The 24,168-nt window shown below is 41.6% G+C and overlaps 1 protein-coding gene across 3 annotated transcripts in view; it reads right to left on the bottom strand.

Annotated features, from left to right (window-relative positions):
- KIAA0930 overlaps positions 1 to 14,602 on the bottom strand; it is a 92,577-nt gene extending 77,975 nt beyond the window's left edge. For all 3 annotated transcript variants that reach the window (XM_080351928.1, XM_080351929.1, XM_080351930.1), the window contains exon 1: positions 14,168 to 14,602. In XM_080351928.1, coding sequence (XP_080208054.1) covers positions 14,168 to 14,312 — 145 coding nt within the window. In that variant the 5' untranslated portion in view covers positions 14,313 to 14,602. The remainder of the gene's footprint in view (positions 1 to 14,167) is intronic.
- Positions 14,603 to 24,168: the final 9,566 nt, after the last annotated feature.

Below are 24,168 nucleotides of genomic sequence, written 5' to 3'. Positions count from 1 at the left end.
AGCAGAGCTATTTCCTACACATGCCTACTAGCACACACTAGTATTTTCCAAATTCAGTTTCTTTGTTTTAAGTAGAAACATTGGCAGCAGCTTTCCAAGTGAGCACTTGGCAACTTCGCACTAGAAGTCGTAATTCTCACCTTCTAGACCATAAACCCACTCACTTTTAGAAGCTGACAACCAACACTGTTCATCCATCTTGCAGCCAAGATAAACAAAAAAAAATAATGTTTGATACTGTATCTCTCAACTGGATGTCCAACTTGACACACATAAAACGACTAATCTACAGAAGAAGGTACTTCTCAAAAAAGTCCTTTAAAAATCCCACTTTGCTTTAGCCTGCAGACTTTAGAAAGCAACCCAAAGTGATACGTAACGTTATGTCCAAATTTAATGTCTTTGCCAGTGTCTAGATAATTCAGTTAATTAGGCAGCACTCCCTTTAGCATTTCCATTAGTATTAACATAGGATAACAAATATAGCTGTTTAGCTAAAAATAAAAATGAAAAGTGTCTGCCCACTCACATGCATCCCAGTGAAACCTCCTCTTACTGCAAAAGCAGGTCCCTCTCTTTAAACCACTTTTATACAAGGAAATAAAAATGTTTCTTCTAAAAGCTTATTACTTCACTGGGAAACCATCAAAGGGGCAAGAAACCATTCCAAGGCTGGCCAGTAGGCAGTGCAAGTAGCTTGCAGAACTGCAGATCTGGAGACCATAGAATCATAGAATTGTTTCGATTGGAAGAGACCCTAAGGATCATTGAATGCAACCATAACCTAACTGTAGCACTAAACCATGTCCCTAAGAACCTCATCTAAACGCCTTTTAAACACCTCCAGGGATGGTGACTCACCACTTCCTTTGGCAGCCTGTTCCAATGCCTGACAATGCTTTCCATGAAGAATTTTTTCCCGCTATCCAATCTAAACCTCCCCTGGCACAAATTGAGGCCATTTCCTCTCATCCTGGCACTTGCTACATGGAGACCAACACCCTTCATGCTACAACCTCCTTTCAGGTAGCTGAAGACAGCGATAAGGTCTCCCCTCAGCCTCCTTTTCTCCAGGCTGAACAGCCCCAGTTCCCTCAGCTGCTCCTCATCAGACTTGTGCTCCAGGCCCCTCAGCAGCTTCGTTGCCCTTCTCTGAACTCTCTACAGCACCTCAATGTCTTTCTTATGATGAGAGGCCCAAAACTGAACACCAATCCCCTTGAGAGCACACAGGCTTTTTGTGTTGCAGCCATCTTGCACGTGTGAGGAAAGGTATTGTTCCTTGACAACCTCAAGTAAAGCACAAGATTTCCATGTAGTTCACAACAGAACAATTGAAAACAAAAGAAATTTTCTTTCTGAGGAAATGGTCATTACTGGTTAAAAGAGAGAAAGGAGGGGAAAAAAAAAAAAAAAAAGGAGGAATTTTAGTAATATCTGTGACAAGCTAACTTCAGTCAGAAAGAATCTAAAACAACTTCTCTAAAGCCAGCAGTACCCTACTCCTTAAGACAGAGAGCAACTACTGCAAAGGTTCTATGATATTCGGTTTAATAAATGGAGGTTTAGCCTAGTGTTAACATGTTAGCTGCTGAAAACATGCAACCTCTTTCCATTTGTAACCAGCATCACTACTCCAATTTCTCCTCTAGAGACTTGCACAGCTAAGATCTGCTAAGATCCCTACAGATCTGGAAGGCTTGCACATGGGTGTAGTACAGTGAAGTGGCCCAGGGAACATGATATTGAATGAAATATTTAAGAGCCTTCCTAGTTTTTTGCCTCTAACATGACTATGGTTTGACACTTCAGCTCTGTTTCTCATGCCTTCCCTCACCATCAACCGACCACCCTCAACCACCCTCTACAGACAAAAAAAAAATCATTACAAAATATGGTTTATAAAACCAGAAACGGTCGCAACCTTTATCTGTTGAGAAATCACTACCTCCATCTCATGACAGTTACAAGGTCTCAAGTAGGAACATGTGAGTTGAGAAAGAAAGGTCTTATTTAGAAAATTCCTCAGCAAAAGCACAAAAAGCCAATGTCTTTTTCTGCTTTTTCCTACCCTTGGGCTTACGAACACCCTCCCCTGTGATTTTGATTACATAGCTTACCACCTTTTGATGTTGCCTCTAGAGTTTCAAAGAATATAAATCTTAATATTCTTCCATTCAATCAAAGCACTGAAGCACAGATCTTACATTTGAAAAGCCACATAAAGGCTTCAGATACAGTCACAGAAACTCCAGTTTCCCCTCTGTCCTTTTGTTTTCTGTAAATTTTAGATAATGTCCTCAACCTCATGTTTAAGATACAGTAACAAGTGCAAGGTAAGCATTACATTTTTAATTGCTGCATTTTCCACAGCATTTTGCTGAAGAAGAAACATTTGTAATTCCTTTTAAAGTTTCTTGCCAGGAAAGCAGAAAGAAGAAGGCCATGCCTATGCTTGATATCCCCCTTTTGCCCCATTCACAACAATACAGGATGAGAAATTTAACCTGGACCTTTCTTCTTCTCTGGCACGTACACAGGTACATAAAACAATTCAGGTTGGAAAGGACCTAAGAACTGAAGTTTTGACCCAAAAAACCCACAGACAACTCTGTGTTTATGTTTTTGTTAATAAAGCAAAATTTATGTTATTTACAGGCATTGTTTTTGTTCGGACGGGGAACAAAAAGCCATGAAATCACTTAACTCTGCAAGATGTGAACTATCAGTCTTCACTTTTCCTTTCTATTCTCATTTAAACAATCCTTCTGCCAAACCAAGGAGCTCAGGACTGAAGAGGACTGTCCATGCTGGACAGACCCATGCTTTCCCTGGTACACTGCACTGTGGCTACGCTATTCCTCTCCCCTGGGATGTTGCTTACGGAGGGAACTCTCATGTCCCTCTCACCCTTTGTCCCTGAGATATTAGTAGTTGTGAACCATAGGAGAATTTTCCCTCTGAGGTAACAGCCTATTACTTGCCAATACCAGATGGTGAACACAGGTGGAAAGACTGCCAGCAACTTGCCCAAAATCACAAAAGAAATCCACAGAAGAGCAGACACCAAATGCAGATCTGTGAAGTTCAGCATTAATGGTTAGTATATCCCTCCTCGGTGTCTGCATGCAGGGTTACAGACTTCAACTATGTTCCAATATAGAGAGCGACTCATTCCTCTCCCTTCTGCAGTGTCAGGAACATCCAGCAAAAAGAACTATGAAAGATAAAACCTCAGGTTGACTCAGGACTCAAAGTTTCAAGCAATCACCAGATGGATGACAGTCTTCTGGTGTGAATTTCGGAGTTGTCCTGCGCAGGGACAGGAGTTGAACTCAATGATCCTTGTGTGTCCCTTCCAACTCAGGACAGTCGATGACTCTATACCCTGGCAACACCTGAAAATTTTCATTACAGTAAAATATCACCAGCTGAAGGAGGTGCTCCTGGCAGTAAGGAGGAAAGACAGACTGCCTTGCATGCAGAGGATTGCACAGCTTCCCAAAACGGGACACCAGCCTCCTCAGAGCACAGTACCTACATCATTAGTACTGTCTACAAAAGCCTCAAAGCTTAAGCCTCTTAAAATCATAAAGCCTCAGAGCAAAACATTAGAGTGAGCTTCAAGACAGGATTCCAAGCAAGTCCAAACTTTTAAATCTCTTTATATTGGAGATACCCAGAAATTTTACTTTAGAAATAAATGCAAACCAGCGACATTTTTATAGTAGCAAGCAGCATACTTTGGATCTTACATTTTGCCTGCTCTTTCACTTTTTTGTGTTAGGCTTAGGATCACTTTTTCCCCATTGGTTTCTAGGAGCAACTAGGCACACAAAAATGGAACAAGTACTAAAGGCATCACTCTTCCATAAAAACAAACACAGTTTTATCTTGTCATAGGCTCAATGCATTTAATTAAATATTCATATGCATGTATATAGATATAAACAAACCAGTTAGCCTGACATTGCTGAACAGAAGAAAGTGAAAAATTTCACAATCATTACTCTGATCCTGGAACATTTTTAAAGCACCTGCATCCCCAAAGCACCTCATGTACACCTTTACATCTTTGTTTCTTTTTTAACTGAAAGGAAAAAAAAAAAAAAGTTGCTTATGAAAAACAATCCAGTGCAAATCTGGTGAGTCAGACTAAAGAACACAGCATAATGTAATCTCTGCTTATAATATCAAAGATCAAAGAGGATGAAATTAGTTTCCCTTTATTCACGTACAACATGGCCCACTAACAATTCACATGATGCTTTGACTAGAGTTTCATCAGCCTTGTTATTAAAAAAAACACAGGTCATCCATTCAGACCTTCATTATTTAGGCAGAATTAAACTTCTCATTAAAACCAAGAAAATAAAATACTAAGCATTCCTAAAAAGCTAAATTATGATTATTTAGGAAGCCGATAGGCTTACACAGAGCTTCAGCTCTAAGTGATGAGCTTGCTGCTTTCTTTCTGAAAGGATGAACTCAGCCAACAACTAAGCAGAAGTGACCCTTACGAGGTCATAAACCATCTTCTTCAGGACTACTTAAATCACACTAAACATCCTATGTATTATTATGGTGCATTAAGGTTTATGGAAATTTAAAATCCACCTCTCACGGTCCCTTAAGGCAGGCAAGTAAATGTACTCCTTATTGAAGATAAAACATTGCTAGACATTCAAGAACTCCTCTATTTGTTCTCTGAAATAGCAGAGTAATAAATTTCTGGTAAAATCTTTCACAAGTCTTAGCAGAAAACTATAAATCCATTTCAAAACACTTCCCTCACCTCGATGATGTTTCCGCATCTCAAGGCAACTAAATCAAACTCTTCATAGCGTAAAGACAGTTTAAGCTTCACTAGCATTTTAATTTCTCTCTCAACTTCCTGCTGATCACAAGGAGCCCTGTGAGACAGGACCAAAAACTCCCAATTCACTTCTTTTTATCCAAACTCGGTAGTTAGACATGCAAACAGAGAATGGAGCTAAAACTATCTACATTACTTCCAGATATAGACAATCAGAATTAATACATCTTCCACATCCATTTGATCAAGGGAAACACCACTCAAGTGCTCAAAGGCTAAGCACAGCCTATCTTCCTACAGAAGACCATACATGCTGCAGCCCCAGTGGATTGCTAAAGTGCCAAACACAATGCCAAATTTCCTGAAATTACAAATCCAGGCACGGAGGCAGCCTCTGGCAATTACTAATACACTGCCTCTCTCCTCTGCACGGTAGCTTACAATAAACTAGGTCGCTATCAAGCGATCAAGATTTTCATTACCTCAACACTAATATCAAAACCAGAGGCAGCCTCAGCCCCACTCACTGAGGAAATCCAGCACACCAGGAAACACCCTGGAATGCTTCGAAACTGGTCCTAATATGAAGGACTATTGATTGCCTGCCATGTGCTATGCTTTCTGACAGATCCAGCTGTGAAAAAAAGAAAATTATGCAAAGAATATTTTGAAACACCAAACACAGCCTAAATACCAGCAGCAGTAGCTGTTTCCTCATTCTGCAGGGGCAGGAAGGACACGGCCCCAAAAGGGATCGCTCTTCATGGCACAACACCCTATCTGCCTGCAACACACTGCCTGCATACACTCACCTCAGAGGGATGTAACTGTGAGCCCCCTAATGAAACATGTTTAAGGACCCCCCACAGAAGGAAGATAAATAATATTATTGTTTTCAGGGTTCAATTTCTGTGTAGTACTAGCACATGCTCAGTACTAGAATACTAGAGATCAGGCAAACCAAAATAAGAGCTTCAGCTCTAAAGCCTTGTTTCTAAAATGGGACTGTAGAAAACCCTATAAATCCTTACATGTAGTATTCATGCCTTAAACAGTAAGAACTCAGGTAAAAAAAAATACTTAGGACTGTTGCTGCATCTGATTAACTTCAGTCAATGGAACTGCTGCTGAAGTGCGCCCAGGGTACTGTAACTCCTTTACAGGAACAGTGTGGTGCTGTATCTGGTGCTTCTGTACCCTGACTGTATTTTATTGCCTTCATCAAGAAAAGTAATCAATACATTCTTTGGGCTCACACACATACAAAAAAGAGCAATCCTGATTTTCTGACATTGACCCTGTTTAGCTCAAGGGGCTGCAAACAGACCAAAACCAGCTTGTTTCACATTCTTTTGAATACTGACTAAAGTAGCTTCACTATTCAGTGGGCTCCTGCAACCATGAATTGATTTGGTACAGACTTCCTTCTTACACATTATCATTCACTTCATGGTAATACTTTCAATGTCAGTGACCTGCTACCCTGATCCTACTTAGCCCATTTACAAGGATAAGTACATGCAACATTTATTATAACTATTCAATCACATGGTTTTGTTTTTCCCTAAATGTAGCTGGAACGTAAAACATAGTGTACTTCAATTGCTGAAAACTTTGCATCCTCTGAGCTTTCTTTATTGATCAGCATTCTGAACATAGACAATGAGAGGGGAGACTATTATGCTTCATCCTTCAGGAAATCAAATTTTTCATGTATTTGGAAAGAACACAACCAGATATACTGTTAAATCCTTAGAAGATCCATCCTGAACTGTAAAGGTAAACTGTATTTTAATCCCTAAACCACACCTCCCATCCTTCTCTTAGACTTCAAAATGGATTTACAACTAGTACCCTATTAAAGACTTTGAGAATACACTGCTACAATAACCAAACCAAACAGTTAGGATATCAATTAGAACTACAGTACTACATACATAAGAGACGGGTGTTTTAAAATACCTTGACTATTCCCACTGTGAAGCTTACAGATCCATAATTCAGCCCTGAGGGACTACATTAAAGAAAAAGTATATCCAACAACTTCTGCTAGCATCCAAAAAAAAAACACCACCATGACTTGTTTTAAAAACTAACCTGCTTATTTAGTTGGGGAAACAATGTTCTGAAGGGTATCTTGGATTTTTTGGGGAGTGGGGCTTTGTGCTATTCAGTGTTGTTGTTTTTTTAAAAAAAAGCTTACCTCCTTACTTCAGCATCTCCAGTCTGAGTCTTATAATTTGAACACGTATACACTTGAGCAGGACATGAAAATCCCATAAAGCTCCACCTCCATCAAAAGAAAGAATAAACTAATAACCCAACTGCTGAAAAAAACCATAAAAGCTGTAATAAAAGAAAGACCACATTATATTATTGATCTAGGATGATGTCTGTCAAGTTCCTGACAGAAGCTAACCTTCACAGCCAAATTACAAATCCCCTGAAAACACGGGTGTATAATGGAAAGCCTGACAGGCCATTAGTGACAAAGCATGAACGAGGTTCCAATAAACAATGAAAATGGAATTTTAAATGAACCAACATTAAAAAAAAAAAAGGAAAAGGTATTTACCCTGGAAGGCTGCAGCCCTAGAGTTTACGCCAGATTGCCATTCTCCATGACTTGATCCTACACTGATATTCCTAGATATCCTATGCTTGACTGCAGAAGTGGGAGGATGTAATCCTAGGACAAAAGATGTCAGTAATCCTTCTGATACCCATTATTTTCTCTTCAGCCTTAATATTAAACAACATTATTTGCCTCTGTCTATAATCCTACACAATCCTGTCCCAACATCACAAGGTCTCCCTGTCCCAGTGTGAGTTTCTCATTTGTCCCCCTCTCAGTCCCCATCACCGCAGCACAGAAACACACAGCAGCAAAAGCACAGCCTCTCTTCTGCTCTGTGATACCAACAGAAACAGGTGAATCATAGAATGGTTTGGGTTGGAAGGGAGTTTCACAGGCCATCTAGTCCAGCCCCCCTGCAATGAGCAGGGACATCTTCAACTAGATCACTTTGCTCAGAGGCCCATCCAGCCTGGCCTTGAACATCTCCAGGGATGGGGCATTTACCACATCTCTGGATGATAGAAGTATTAAAGACTAGAAGTATTAGAGTGAGGAGAAAGCAACACAAACCAGCAAAAAGAGAGTGTAGAGTTACCTTTAGTGGTTCTGCTGAAGGCTGGGCTTGGCTGCCGGTGCTGGCTGAGGCATCCCCAGGTGTGAGGCTGTAGGTGCTGACAGCTGGGTGACCTAAAGGGGCACCTATAGCTCTTACAGCACAAAGCAGGTCACCTAGTACAACCCTGCCAGAAAGGAAACTCCCCAGCAGCCACCTTCAAGTACTTTGTTCGAACTAATACATTACAGTAAGAGACATTACCTTAAAAACTGGCACTGCACCCTCGCTCCAGCCCTTATACAGGCATCCCAAACTACCCTCCATCAGACTTGTCTAAGTCTGATGTCCTTGCAGTACAAATGGTTCTCCTCACACAAGCAGCACTATTTGCTGAGGTTCACCCCAGAGCAGCACCACAAGCTCCTCTCTCCCACCCTCTGTTCTCCAGCACGTCCAGACCTGCGCCTTGCCCCTGGGCCTTGGTGGGACAGCACCGAGACAGATCCCTGGCAGGAGCTAACAAGAACATCATTTGCCCCATCAGTCCTGCACAGAGGGATGCTGGACAAGCAGAAGCACATTCCCACCCCATGACCAAACCCACTGCGTCTCAGAAAAGGCTCCAGTTGTGGTTTCTGCTACACCACCCCATCTAAGCATTCAACTACGCATCAAATAGCTACATGCACACTTGATTTCAGAAATTCCTCAAAGACAGTTTTCTATGCCAGGTAAAAAAAAAAAGAAAAAGGAAGCTTTAAAATAATCTTTCTCTTCTACCTCAAAAAAACAAAACAAAACAAACAAAAAAAAATACAAACAAAAACCACCACATCACATTATACCCACTTTTGCACAGGAGTTTCTTTGCTATTTGCTCATCTTTCTCCAACACAAATCTGAGGCTTGATACCCAGGGTGAGCTGGTTAAATCACTTAACTTCAAAGAACCTACTTTAACTCTGATTTAAATAATCTGTTCTGATCTTGCTTTGCATTTGTACTTCCTAGAACTTTTCCTGGAAAGAAATACAGATTTTTCCTGGCTGGAACACTGTGCTACTGTTTTTGGTGGGTGTCGGTTGTTTTGTTTGTTTGTTTTGGGGTTTTTTGGGGGGCGTTGGTTGATTTTTTTTGTTGTTGTTTGGGTTTTATTACACTGATTAGGAAGATACTCTAAGAACATTTTTTTTATTTTACTATTTATAAGTTACTTACATTAGTATTATTTCCCTTCAGTATTTGACTATTCATTTTTTTTTTTAACTGAACATTTCATATTCATTAGCTGCAAAATGTTTTACAGATAGGACAAAAGAACTTTTACAGATACTCAAGTACAAGTTGTAAAAACTGTACTTTAAACTCAAATCCTTCTAAATGTGTTGAATGAAAAGAAAGTAAATTTATCAACATACTTATTAAACTAACTTATTACAGGGGACATTACCCATATAGTTACTGAATCTGTTTGTATATGTCCCTTGAGTTTTTGTTAGGACAAATGGGATTTTCATACCTTCTTGTTATTCATAGATCAAAAGAAAACAACGCTTCCCAGCTTTTGTAGTTTCTCACCTTTGACTAGAGAACTCACTGAAGTAATTCCAGGAGGAACCACAAATGAAGAATACATTTTGTTTCTGCATGAAAGCTTCTCCTGTCAAACCAGTTCCGTGCTGCAGCAAATTCTCAGCAGACACTTCCACCTACTCAGTGGCTACACTTTTTTCAAAGTTTCAGAAGCAAATATGTCGTTCTTTAATACTATAATTTAATTAAAAGTTATTACACTGTGATAGAGTTAAAGCCTGAATCTAGTATTTTCAAATCTAAGTTATTCATTCTTCTTCTCAATTCTTCATTGTAACCCCTTTGGCTTTCCAAAAATTTCTTCCACCGTTCTTCATCCTTCTACTGATGTTTTCCCACTTGGGTCCTTGTTTCGATCATATTTTCACAACACTCACATGCACGAGCACTTACTGTATGCCACCTCACCTTTCATTCTCTCAGGAAAGCTAGAGACCTATTTATTTCTAGGATTTATTCATCAAGATAATTTGGCACATGAATCATCCCTGTCTGTACTCACATGACAGGCCCTGAGGTGCAGTGCTGCGCAAACAAGCCCAAGCAATCCTCAGACTTAAGAGGATGAACGTTCCTATGCCAAGTACACCCTCCTCTGCCCTCCTCTTATCCACAGTTGGTCAAATACGAGAGCATCTCCTCTACCACCAGGAAATCAAACAGAAGAAACACTTCATTACTTGACAAGACTATTGGGTCCACTGCAGGGTCCGGCCTCTCCACCAGCACCTGTGACCACCACCATTACAGACCTTCAGTGCTTGTTGGCAGCAGTTTTCAACTGCCTGTTTATTCCTGGTCTCCCGCAGCCACCAGCTTCTCAGGATCCCTATGACTTCACCTTTTGCCCGGCTACGTATCTTCATTACTGATCAGCCACAGTTCAAGATATTATTCAGATCTACCTATTTATTTTTTCTTACTCATTTTAAGTTACAATATGCACGAAGTCACACTTCCACCCAAGCACACTTCGCTGCACTAAAGGCAGGGCCATTTGTCACTAGAGAACAAAAGAACACAAGGAAATTAAGCATCTGACAACATTACACAGTAGTTTCAAGCACAACCAAATATTAATCATCCCAGTTCAGGGCTTTGGCCAAAAAGGTACTTTTAGAACACTACACACAGCCTGGCTGAGGAGACACCCAGCAAGTCTGTCATTCCCCCAGGAGAATGATTTTGCCAGAGAAATGTTCAAACAAACAGCATTTCAGAGTGAGTTTGCACACAATAGTAGTGTAATAATGTGCACAACTGGATGACACTAACATCCAGCTAAGACTTCTTCTCAAAGAGGCATCATCCTTCCTTGGTAAGAAGTCACACATGAGTCATTATTTTGAAGCATGATGTCAGATTTGCTATATTTTCTAAATTACACAAACAGGACAATATGGGAAATCCCATGGAAGCGGATTTACATTTTCAGACAATACTTATCCAAATGCTTATGTGATATTCCCAAAATAAGGCAATTTACCTCTGCAAAACCTAGCGTCAGCAAAACCAGCAATTTCATTCTTAGGCTGGACAGTATGTGCTCACTTAAACAAAACACACAAAAAGAGAGAGGCCGCCCAAATGATGACCAAGTGAGTCCCATTTTATCATTGAGGGGCTAACAGCGCTGAGGGAAAACCCAGAATTTAACCTGGTCAAAGTATTTGCCAGCTGGTTTCAAGAAAGCTCAGAAAAACCTCACAACAGGTTTAACCTACTCACACAGCTGAAAAGGACTGGGCCACTACAAAAAGAAACACCACTAACATAAAGCCAGCTGTATGTTCATCCCACAGCCCAACAGGTGACATGCCACAAGCTGGGTCATTTGGACTCCTTTGAATAACAGCACCCAGGCACAAAGAGTAGACAAATCCTCTGTGTTACCCACCTGAACCCATATGGGACTGTGGCTACTTTCATGAGCACTAAACTCAATGAAAAGCCTTTACATCTGCTGTGCTGTGGGTGTCCAACATAATCTGGAACAGCCCAGGCTATGTTACATGCCCTGCAACAGCATTTGCTAGCGCGGTCAAGACATGCACAAATTTCAGGCAAAGGATTACACCTGATAACCTTCTGTTCATCTACCATTTCTATGGAGCACCACTCCAAAAGCACCCCATTTTTCCTAAGAGAAGTATTTAAACAACTTACTTCCCTCATAATAAATCACAGAATAGGGAAAAAGAGCTCTCATTCACTGGGAGTGACATTGTTATATATCAGGTATTGTGCAGCACACAATGAAATGAAAATCTTGGAAAATCTTCCAATATACAGAACTGGAGATTTATAGCACAGAGAGATTATCTGTCTTCTAGGCCTTAAGGAAGCTTTCCAATATGTTCCTCTCAAGCTTTATGTAATAATATGAATAGATTTTTAAAAGCTGGTCAGAAGCTGTGACAATTTAAATGTCCCTGTGGCAACCCGAGTCTGCAACCTCTAATCCTGAGAGGGGTCCCACTTTGTGACTCCACAGTGCTTGGGGACTAGCAAGGGGAATGTCAGCGGAAACTGATATTCAGCAACTGTGCTCAGAAATAGCCACCACAGAGCAGATTCTCCCTGCGTTAAAATTGTCACACTGTCCCACAACCACCAGGGCTGAAGGTCCATTGCACCCATCGCTTCCCAGGGCAAGGAGCTCCATGGCAGTTCTCTACCTGCTGGACACCACACTGGTGGGAGAGGCATAGCAGCTTGGCAAACTGCAGCATTTTCAGCTTAAAGTGCAGCTCCATTCCCTGGATAGAAAAACTGAACATCTGAAGCACTGCTGTGGTGTCATTTAACCTATCTCCACGCAGGTACAGAGACAAGCAAATGTCCACAGTCAGGATTAGCCCCTCAGTTCAATGACCCAGGCAGTTCTCCTGAGGTTTTCTTTTCAAGCCTTCATCCAGTAGAAGAAAGGTGCAATGCTGTCCCATTAATTGCATGATCATCCCAAAGTTACATTGCAGGACTTCTCATGATAAGCTATTCTGTTTATGTCTTCAAACACAAGAGGAAACAAAGCATTTCTACATTGCTACCAGCCAACACAGTATCTCCTCTTCCAATTTCAGTAAAAGAAAGCAACGGTGATATTTCTATTCCTGGGAGGTTTTATTTTCATTCAAACATGATATAGCCAAACATGAAATCACAACAGCTTTTCAATGAATACAATCTCACAGGCATTTAGATTTTGTGGTATTTTTTCTGTTTTGTTTTTCACAGTTTCTTTGCCACAACACTTTCTTTGGCCTTTTAACATTTTTACACTACAGTAAAGCCTGAAGATCCAAATCCATTAGAAAAAAGCATAAAGAAACAAGAAAGACTCATCATTTCTCTTTATTTGCACAAGTTTTCATTATATGCAAGGCAAAAATAAAGAAGGGAGAGCCTGTTTCTCCCTGTGCAGACCACAGTAAGCACTGGCAGACAAACTGATGCACAAAGTTCAGATGGAGAACCAGAGAGATTTCCCATGCCAATCCACATCACAAAGCCAGTAAAACTCAAATAAAAACTCATTCTGAGGTTTAAAGAAGACTCAGAAATTGAGACTTCTGAGACCTTATAAATGAGCTGAGGGAGGATCAGCCATTAATAAAGGCCAGGTGGAGGAAACAAGAAAGTGTTGCACATCGCAGTTTATAATTTAAAGCCCTGACCCTGCAACGATTTCTGTGAAATCATCTCCTTGGAGCACACATCCAGTCCAGGACACACAGAAAGTTGTGAATAAGGTAGAAACCATTCCTCACATTGAAACCTCTGTCTATGATCTCTATTGTTGCATGGAAAAACAAGCTATTTCTATTTATTAGCTTAGCCAGAAGAGTTTCCTGATGTGAAGGATTTTGGTTAAGGGAGCTGTTGTACTACTCCGTCGCCTAAAGTCAATAGAATTTCAACTTCAAACTTTTATTTCGCAATGCGTAGGCTTTGCGAAAAGCTAAAGAAAGACGTGTCATGTAAAATTTGCATCGATCAAGATGTAAATAAACAAGCTCGCTATAAAGCTAAAGAAAACCTCCACGATTTAAAAAAAAAAAAAAAAAAAAAATCAACTGACCACCAAAAGCCACAACGTTATATGCTTACTAGACCATGGCATGCGGTGTGAAGTCATTTACTCAGAGAAGGGAGGTGTTTGACTCAGAAGAGGGAAAAAAGCATCCAAAGAGATCATTTGAGAGCTATACAATCGCACGCGCTGGCAAGAGTAATGAAAAATGTGTTCTGTTTGCATTTCAAAACACATAATGCATAGTTCATACCATAACATAAAAAATAAAAGAGGCTGTGTGCGTGGTGCTTTCTGACCATTTTTCTCCAAGGGCATTTCAGACAATGGAGCAGACAGCTGCCCTCCCCGGCTCTCGGGACTTGGGAAGGGAGAAGGGCCCATTCCTGTGACAGCAGCACCGCCCGGCAGCACACAACAGGTTTCCCGGCCACCGCCACCGGCCGCATACGCCGAACCAGGAGACTGACCCAGCCCGCGGCCGTGGAGGGGCGGGGGGTCCCCGCTCCCGCCGGGGCCCGCCCGGCCCCGGGGCGCCGCTCCCGCCCTCCCCCCGCCAGCTCCGCAGGGAGGCCCCGGCCGCCGACTCACCGAGGCCGCTGATCTCCTGTCGGAGGCCGGCGCGGCTCCGCTCCTCCGCTATCGCCCGCAGCATCTGCTGCAGGGAGCGGTCCGGCTCGCCGTTGGTCTCCTCGTCCCTCGGCCCGGCGCGGCCGCCGCTCCTGGCAGAGGCCATGCTGCCGCTGCCGGCGATGATCTCATGTCAGGCCGCCCCGCGGAGGCGGCCGCGGCACCCGGCGCTGCCGCCCCCACCGCCCCGCACGGCTTCTCCCGGCAGCGGCGGGCGGAGCCGGGAGCCGCCCGGTGGCAAACGACGAAAAACCCTTCCGGCCCCGCTTCCTCAGCCTACGGGCGAGGGGGCGCCGCCCTCCCCGGTTCCCCCTCAGAAAGTTTCCCGGGCGTTGCCGACAGCCCCCGGGACGCAACGATCGTTCCCACAGGCGCTGACCAGCCGCGCTCCGCAGCTTCCTGCTACAGCGGCCACGGGAAAGTGGGCGGTCCCGCCGGCTCCTGGCCCCGCCCTTGGGCGGGGCCAGGAGCCGGCGGGACCGCCCACTTTCCCGTGGCTGACGGGACGTTGACCCCCGCGGAGTTTTCCTGGCAATAATTGGCTACAAACCTAAAATATTTACGCGACGCAAACGTGCTGGAGATCTGACTTCTTGGTGTACAAACATGCCTTCGGCTGAACGGATTAGAAAAGGAAAAAACTTCATCTGGAAGCTACAAACAGAGTGAGGAATCACAGAATCACAGAATGGTTGGGTTTGGAAGGGACCTCTGTGGATCATCTGGTCCAACCCACCTGCTAAAGCAGGTTCACCCAGAGCAGGTTGCACAGGAATGTGTCCAGGTGGGTTTTGAATGTCTCCAGAGAAGGAGACTCCACAACCTCTCTGGGCAACCTATTCCAGTGCTCTGGCACCCTCACCGTAAAGAAGTTTCTCTTCATATTCAGATGGAACCTCTTATGCCTCAGTTTGTGCCCATTGCCCCTCACCCTATTGTTGGGCAGCACTGAAAGGAGTCTGATCCTATCCTCTTGACAACCACCCTTGAGATATTTATAAACATTGATGAGATCCCCTCTCAGCCTTCTCTTCTCCAGACTCAGCTGACCCAGCTCTCTCAGTCTCTCCTCATAAGAAAGGTGCTCTAGGCCCCTAATCATCTTCATAGCCTGCCACTGGAGTCTCTCCAGTCATTCCTTATCCTTCTTAAACTGAGGAGCCCAGAACTGGATGCAGTACTCCAGATGTAGCCTCACCAGGGCAGAGTGGAGGTGGAGCATAACATTCCTCAACATGCTGGTCACACTTTTCTCAATGCTCCCCAGTATACCATTGGCCTTGTTGGCCACAAGGGCTCATTGTTGACTTACGGTCTACTTGTTGTCCACCAGAACTCCCAAGTCCTTCTTCTGCAGTGCTGCTTTCCAGCAGATCTGCCCCTAACCTGTACTGGTGACTGGGGTTATTCCTCCCCAGGTGCAGGACCCTACACTTGCCCTCGTTAAACTTCATCAGGAAAAGCAGGTCAAGGGGCTGGTCTTCTGAGGACGCCAGCAAACACTGGCGAAAAATATATTTTCCTGTAGAAAGAACCAAGTTTGTCCAAGCAAAAAATGCAAAACAGTATTTCAGGTGGTCTGAGATGGCCCCGTGAGGCCAAGCGGAAAGATCAAAAAATCTACCTGCAGGCAGGCTCTGCAAGGAGAGCAGAGCCACACGCTTGACTGTCATCTAAGGCATCCCACAGAGTCCTGTGTCCCTCATGTTCAGAGATCTTTTATTTCAAATCAGGCTTTCTGGCCACTTTCTTCCACACCCTTCCCTTCCACTCTGTCCCACAGACTTGGCCCCAGACTCCTGCTACCACAGGCAGAGTTCTGCTGTCTGCCTCACTGACTGTTTTGCATCCTTACATCAAATCTGCCTTCTTCCTCACCTGTTCCCTGCTGCCCATATGGGTACAGCACTATGGGGCAAAACCCAATGTAAGGAATTCCCCAGAACATCTTCCAAGAGCCAGGTCACCTCTCCCTTAGCATTGGGACATCTTACTAGTGAGACGTAATATAAAACAGGAATGGTTGATCGGGGAATAAGCCAGCTTGTGGTGCAGAGATTGGACCCCAAATCCCACTGCTGCTTGTCCCCAGCAGATACCAACAACGGCCAGATCTTCCTCAGCTCATAAATTAAGGATTTGCTAAGCCACAGATGAAGAGCAATACAGCTGCATGCCCATTTCTTCTGCAAAAAATTTGCTCAATGTTTTTTTGTTTATAATATTCCTTTATGCTATCCTCAGTTCCTAAAAATATTGTAAGGCTTATGGAGCCTTTTCTTCTCTCTAAAGTCCTATTTGAAAGTTAGTGGGCCTTGAAGGACATGGTGGGAAGGAGAGAAGGGGACAGAGGACTTACAACTTGAGCTGACATCATTTGAGACCTGGGCTTTTTGCTATATTTTAATAAGAAAACTTTTCAAATGCTGCATGATCATTCTCCAAAATAGCATACATTTATGCCATGTTTCCAATTTCAATTTCATGTCAACTTCTAACACAATAAACTAACAGTCAGACATCTGCTGAATACTATTTACAACCATACACTGCTCTCCCTTTACAGGGGTATAGACAGGAGTACGGAAGGCCTCTACTATGAACCAGAAATATGAGGTAAATTTGAAATCGATGCAGTGTTTTGCTAGTAAAATATATCTATTTTTTACGAAGAAATGGAAAGCGTGGACACACAATCATAGGACTCAAGCACCTCTTCCATTCTTAAATCTGATAGTTCTCTGAGAGAATGAAGGTTTGCAGTCACGCGCTGGCCCCGTAATGTATGCTTTAGAGTTATTTATCCCATGGGTTTACAAAGGGGAAGAGCAGCAGAAGACTGTCCTGTTAGCCTGCAAGTTGTTCTTGACAATGACAAGTTATAGCACTTGAGATAGGAGAAAGGAATCTCTGTGCTGCCCAAGGAGGTGGCAGTCTCATTTTCCTCACGTCATACTGTACTAGCTAAGGATCAGGCATTTTTCCCTAGTAGATTACTGGTTGATTCCCCCACCACTGCCATGTTATGGGTACATGGAAATACTTGACATTTCTTGTGTCACCAGCTAGTAGACAACCCTGCAGCAGTTTCTCCAGAGCCTCCAGCAGTTCAGCCCCTCTGCTGAGCCGTGAACACCCACCCTAAATTTCCAGCGACCTTGCTTAAAAAAAGCAACTAAGCTAACCTTCTGCTGCCCCATCCAGGCCTTTTGTACAAAATGGTATTGCTGCCCCTACTCAGTTCCGAACCCTGCCTTCAACTTTCTCTGACTTCTACCAAAACAAGCCACAGATAAAATCCTTGGTTGTTTTTCTTCTCATAGGCCTCCCTAGCCATGCACACCTCCTAGTATACCACAGGTCTTGATCAGAACAGAGAGGGATAAAGTCTGTTTTCTTTAAAGGGTTATTGATTAAGTACCCTTGGGATCAGTTAGAAATCTGAAATGCTAATTGATTTTGGTTTTAAAGATCCCATGGTACATTTTAAAACAACAAACCCCTCTGTCTAGCCAAACTCTTCATGGAGAAGGAGGGTTATATTCTATCTTTACATATTGCTCATAAATGTCTTCTTCACCAACACTTAGCACCATGTTATCACTGTAATGGGTATCAGGATCCCTATCATACCATGCATGCTCTCACTGAACTCAATTACACACAAAATAATAAATATTTTATCTTGCGGAGGGGTTAATGGGTATTAGGGCCCCAAGGGCTCTAATAGGCCTTAGTGGTCCTGACCAGCCTTATCTGGGGCTTACACACCCACCCACAAGTTGGAGACACTATTTAAGCTCAGCTCTCAGGTTCTACCTGAGTTATGGTGAGGGAATGTTTGTCTTTGGTGCTGCTACAGCTGTGTTTGGTTATGGATGATGTTCCTCTGGACCCTGACCTGCAGGCTGACTTCTCAGCTTGGCTGTGGACCTGCCTCATCACTGGGGAGGTACCTTTTGACCAAAGCTCTGATTTACCCTGTTCCTTTGCTTAGGTTCTGTAGGGCTGAGCTGTGGCTCCCAAGGGCCCTGCTAACCTGGGACCCTCCTCCTCACCCAGTTCCCTGGCCCCCAGGGGGCTTCCCGCCAGCACAGGGTCCTGATAATAGATCCCTGTGCTTTCTTATATAATAATGCACTTTGTGTCCTGATGTAAAATATGTATATTGATCAACAAAATGGATAGGGTGTGGGTCAGAGGATAGGTTGAATGCACCTCTTTAACTTAAGATGTGTGTTCTATACAACAGATGCCTAAAACAATAAAAAACCCTCAAGTACATGGTAAATAACCAGCCGACTTAATGTTGTGAAGTGTGTATTTGAATTAGTCAATAATAGTCAACCTATGCTACACTTACACAAAAGTCAAACAAGTTATTTATGTAAGGTTTTATTTTTCTTGCTACTTATTTTAGTAGCAGCTAACAGAGATAGTCTTTAGTGCATGTTAATAAGACTACATGGTGTTTGAATATCTAACAATGAAAACAAGCTTGCAAGTTAGCAGATGTAGGCTTATTTAATGGATTTTAATGTACTTCTAGTGGATGAGTTGTATACTATATATGCCTTATGGTAGCGACCCCATCAAAACTTGTGTAGCTACTTAATAGCTTGTCAAAAAGATCAGCATTACTTACATATTTCAAGCTCTGTAGGTGCATAAACTTTTGCAAGAATAGACTTTGTAATTCTGAAGCTTTGAAAGTCCTGTTCAACCCATTATAAGTATGCAAAGTACCCTCATTTTTTAAATTTCTTTCTTTACTGATAATAAGAACTTCTGATTTATAAGAGTTTCATTGGGCAAATGAACGTTGCATCCATTTTAAAGACACAGGGCGTAAAATGCAGTTTTGTGCTGAAGAGATTAAGCAATTTGCTTAAAGGTCCTAATCATATTTTAGTCATAAATAGGATAAATAGGGGCAACTCCATCTTCAACAGTCTGTTGCTTTCTGCTGAATGCATGCTCGTGGGTCAGTGGGCCATCCAGTGAATTTATATGCAAAAACTTCTTCTGCCGTTTCTACGTAATTGCCTCTCTAACTGCATCAAGGCATTTTGGCTTAAGACACAGCAGGTCTGCGTCTCCCATTTTAAATTGTATTAAATTGGTCAGCTTGAAATATAATTTGAAGTTATTTGTGGAGATTTCCAGTGTGCAGAACTGGACAAATTTTGCTCCAGAGATTAAATTTATGATTAAAGCTTCTGAAAATTTTATCTATACAATGTTACAAGATTTTTCCAGCTAAAATTATTCTTTGTAGTTATTCCCCAGAATGCACAGCAGAGTACTTAAGGTCATGTATTTCTGAAGTTAGAGGTGTTCTACCTGTTTAGCTTTCTTTTGTCCCTCCCTCTTTCTTTGTACTACTTTTGTCATACCTGTCACTCCTTTTATCAGTTAATTGCCACAAGGTATGCTGAATGCAAGCCAGAGGTGCTCAGTCTTGCATTGGAGGAGTAAAACATATTTGAACTTGTATGAATAGCTTTCAGTTCAGCCTGATCCTTCTTTTCTGCAGGCAAAACTACTGAGTCTTCTGCACCTGAGCCTTTTATCTTAGATTGCTCCTGTGCTGCTCCTGAGAGTGCAATTATCTTAATAGGACGGAGATGTGAACTGTGGCCTTTGTAATAACAGGCTTGTGAGTTTCATAAGCTCCTTGCACAGAATCAATGTTTCACTGTTTTTCTTGAACTGTACTTGTATTGTATCCAGAAACAACCCACCTCTTATGAACCCACCCCAAGCCCTCCATCAGCTCAGCAAATTTGAAGTCCAGGTAGGAATTCATTAATTTTTTTTCTTTTTTTTTTTTTTTAAATTACATAGCTAAGCTCTTGCCTAGGATGAAATAGGGCAGCCCCTTGGTAAAGGCAAGCCCCTTGCAAGGGGACACCTTGCCAGTCTGGACAAGGCTTTGCATTCAGGGTACAGGATTTTGCTGAGAAAACTGAAGTGTCTGGGAAGTTGCCTCAGACAGCAGAGGTAGCGTGTGGCTTGCACAGGCCACATATCTGCTGCGAAGTCTGTCCAAAGCAGTGACACACTCGGCATTGCTTTTCAGTGGAGTGCTACTTGATGCTAATATATTGCTAAGTTCTTTGAAGTGTTTACTTTATCTGTCCTCATGTGCCTGTCCTCTTTAGGCTATATGTATGTTGCAGGTTTTGAGTGCATAGGCAGCAATAGGTAAATCTTCGCCACCTCTTAGGGACGCAAGTTTTTTGAACTCTGAATGTGTAAAAGAGTGCTCAAGTATTACCTGTATCCTGTGAGACAACAAGCCTGGTTGAAGGGAACTGGTTGGCGAGTCTGCAGTGGTTAAGCAAGATGAGTCGGGGTTGTGAACTGCCTTTGTTTAACACCAGCTGTACCAGTCTGGCTGCTGCTGGGATCTTGCATGTTTGCTGTCCAGTTTGGGTGAGGCTGAAGGCTTTTGCAAGGTCTGTTTGTAACCACAAAGAACAGGTTTCAGCCTGCCTTAAGGAGAAAGTTAAAGTCTAACAGACACTAATAGAGGGTATAAAATAAATTACTTGTTCAGAGAAGCGATCAAATCATGCGCAGTTTACAAAGAATGCAGTGATTAACTTCTTAATTCTCTTGGGAAAAGATGTGTGTTAACTTTCCAAAAATAAGCTGAACTTTCAGCAGGTAATTCTAAATAATTATATTGGAAGTTGGAAATGAGATTTTAAACTCATGAATTTTTGTGTACACTTCCAGAAATGAAGGGGCAAAATCAAATTTGAGAATGAGTAACAATTGCATGAATGCAACTAGTAATGACTGAATCTTTTATTTTTAGAAACACCTAACCAGAAGTGTCTTTTAAAAGCTTACAATTTTTGTAATAGGACAGTAATTTTATTTTGGCAGTTTTAATGTAAGGCTGATTTTACTATATTGTATAGTTGTATTAGTCTTTCAGTATTAAGTATAATTAGCATTAGTTAATGTTTAAAATAACACACAAAATAAGAAAGAACGTGTGAGTAGAGAGCAAAAGCAATACTCTCCAGAAGATCTGCTTTTATAAGCTGGAGTGATCTAATAAACTGCATGAGCAGCAGCCCTAGATAAAGCACTCTGTATGGTTGCTTTTCTTTGGATTCATGATTACTTAAGCAAACATTCAGAATGGGACAACTACATTCAAGGCAATTCAGGTAATTTTAAACTCTTAACCTCTGGGACAAAGGTTTTCTCTACAGATCACTTGGCTGAACTCTGCTCAGAGCTTCTTCTTTCACTAACATCTAATTAGAATATTTCTTCACCTATGCAAAATATTCTGGTAGTTGTATAAATATACATGTAATATTATATAGTACATGAATTATGGAAATCAAGTTTCAAATTAGGCAAATTCTTTCCTGCTTAGGAAAAAACAGTTTTATTGTTAAGAAGACCTTAGGTGAAAGTTTGCCTTGGTGTCAGTGAGGTCAGGACTTCATCTTGTGATTTTTAAGCTTAATACTTTTCCTATGTGCTTCTGTAGAATATAGATAGTAAATGTCTCTTACAATGGCATCAAGGCATTTATATGTGCAAGAAGCTCAATGTCTAATTTTGTGAAGGAGAAGTTATGTTCAAGTTGTAAAGCAAAACAGAGAAGGTGAAGGCTGAAGGCACTACTCATGATTAAAGGAACATACATGAAATTTTGCCTTTTCTCTCTTCAGGGTCAAAACATAATGATCATTATTTTGGTCAGAGGTGGGTGGAAGGAAACCTGTGAAAATGGGAATGTTACTTTCAAGATGGGTCTCCAACTGTTACAGTATGTTGGTGATTTTCAGTATCTTCATGATGACATCATGCATTTTTCTCAGCACTAGCTCAAGGTTAGATGCTAAGATATTAAGCCTATTCAGTTGCCTCGATGAGATCTTCCTTTTCCACCAATGTTAATGATTCACCAGTGGTGAACTGAGAAGTCACATTTAGCTAAGGTAGCTATAGTCTTCAGCTGTGAAAATGGTCTCAACTGTTTAGTGACTTGTAAAGCATTTATTAGTGCCCAGGAGTGATTGTTACTTCTGAGAACTCTTAGCCATACTCCTTTCAATAAATGTTTCTATAAATCATGGGATCTGCTATTCTTACAGAAAACAGAGAAATATGTATGTATTTCTTAAACTGGCACCCATCTAGTGAGTTCACAACAACAATTTATGATCACTCCAAATCATCCTAAATTTTCTTCATCCACCTAAAAAAGAATTACCTCCTAAGTTTCAGACTATATATGTCTTGATAGTCACACATTGTGCTTTTAGTGTATTATGCAGTATCTTATGTACAGCAATGCCTGGCAAGTTATGCCTTGTATTTGAATCAACTGTACCTCTGAAAATGAACATATACTTAGTAAAATGAAGCAAATTCATCTTCACAAGGTGAAACATAAGAAAATATATAAATAAGACTTGAATCCTGATAAGACTTGGACATTTCAAGAAGCCTTGGGCATTACTGATCCAAGCAGAGTACATATTTGCAAAAAGCTAATCCATACTTAACGCAAAACTTAACAGAGTGAGAAGGTGAACAGCAACAGAGGGAAGGACAGAGACTTTTGAGGTCGGGGAAAGTCTATAACCAAGAATGTGTTTTGCCAGAAGGCTAGCACCTAGCCACCCGGACCAGTAGTCTTGACAAATGTGTCTTGAACAATACCATGCACTAGTTCTTAAATTCTTGACTAACCAAGAATCTAGATGGTATAATATTTTTTGCATGGATCCAGAAACTGGTATCTCACTTAAACTATCCGATTAGTCTGTATTACTTTAGACTAATTTTGCCTCGCTGCTTGCCACTAAATCCATAAAGTAAGAAAGTGCTAGAAGCTTTACATTGGCCTTGGTGACACAAATTGCTTATCTGTTTTATTGACTTATTCTGAGGCAGAAAGATAACTTATTTTGATGGGAAAAAAAAATCTGAAATTCTAATAATGACTATGAAAGAAAGCTAGACTTAAAGTTAAGTCAGCCTTTATGAAGACCACCTGCATATAGTGAAATGAATCTGAGGAGTAGTAGGTATATTCCAGCACAGACATTAGTTATTTACATAGGTGTAATTAGTGACAACAAAGGGCATAAGCTTTATGGAAGAGCTAGAACAGTGACAAAAAATATGAAGACTCTGTCATTTTGTCCCTTTGTCACTGACATACCAGGTGTGTGCACAAATTATAATGACAAGAGTGTGCTTAGTGCCACCCACCTTTTTTTGAGCTCTGGGTTCCCTACCCATGTAAGTGTGTGGTGTTACTAGCAGAATGCTTAATTAACAGTTGCTGGCATTTTGAAATTCTCAGCAGAAGCAGCCTATTGAGAGAAAGCAAATATTTTTAAAAATAATTCTGAACTTTGCAGAAGCAAAGAGCCACAACCTGTTAACTTTTCCCAGCTTATTGATATGAACAGATCTAAGCCAAGTTCCTAGTGTTTCCTGTCACTGGCATTCATAGCTGGGGACAATGCTAAGCTCAGACTTTATGAAACAGTTTAAGTGTATGCTGCATATGGAGCCAGACTTTTCAGTGGAGCTGAAGTGGAACTAATGCTTTCAGGATCTATTAAAATGTCTACTTTTCAACATCTTCACATTCGATAAATGTACAGCCTGCTGAAAAATGCTATCCTAAATCATGAAAGTTTGAGTCATGAGTAATGAAATTAATGGCTGGTTTTTATCTCTGTCACTTTTTTTCTTTACCTACTGCTGTTCCAGAGGAACCTATAGGAAAACGTCTTTAAATATCAAGATAACATCTTTTCATTTATTCCTCTTCTTCATCTCACTCCCTGTGCTGCTGTCCAGTCATTACTGAAATCACTCATCCTTGAGATCTCCATTTTACTACTTTTACCGTGGCATTTCCTTTTACTCTTAGGTAATATTGCTCCTTCTTTTGAAAGCCACATGCT

Source organism: Nesoenas mayeri (assembly GCF_963082525.1).
Source record: "Nesoenas mayeri genome assembly, chromosome: 1".
NCBI classification, from domain to species: domain Eukaryota; kingdom Metazoa; phylum Chordata; class Aves; order Columbiformes; family Columbidae; genus Nesoenas; species Nesoenas mayeri.
The sequence above is the reverse complement of the archived record's forward strand: the minus strand, read 5'-3'. Positions and strand labels throughout refer to the sequence as shown.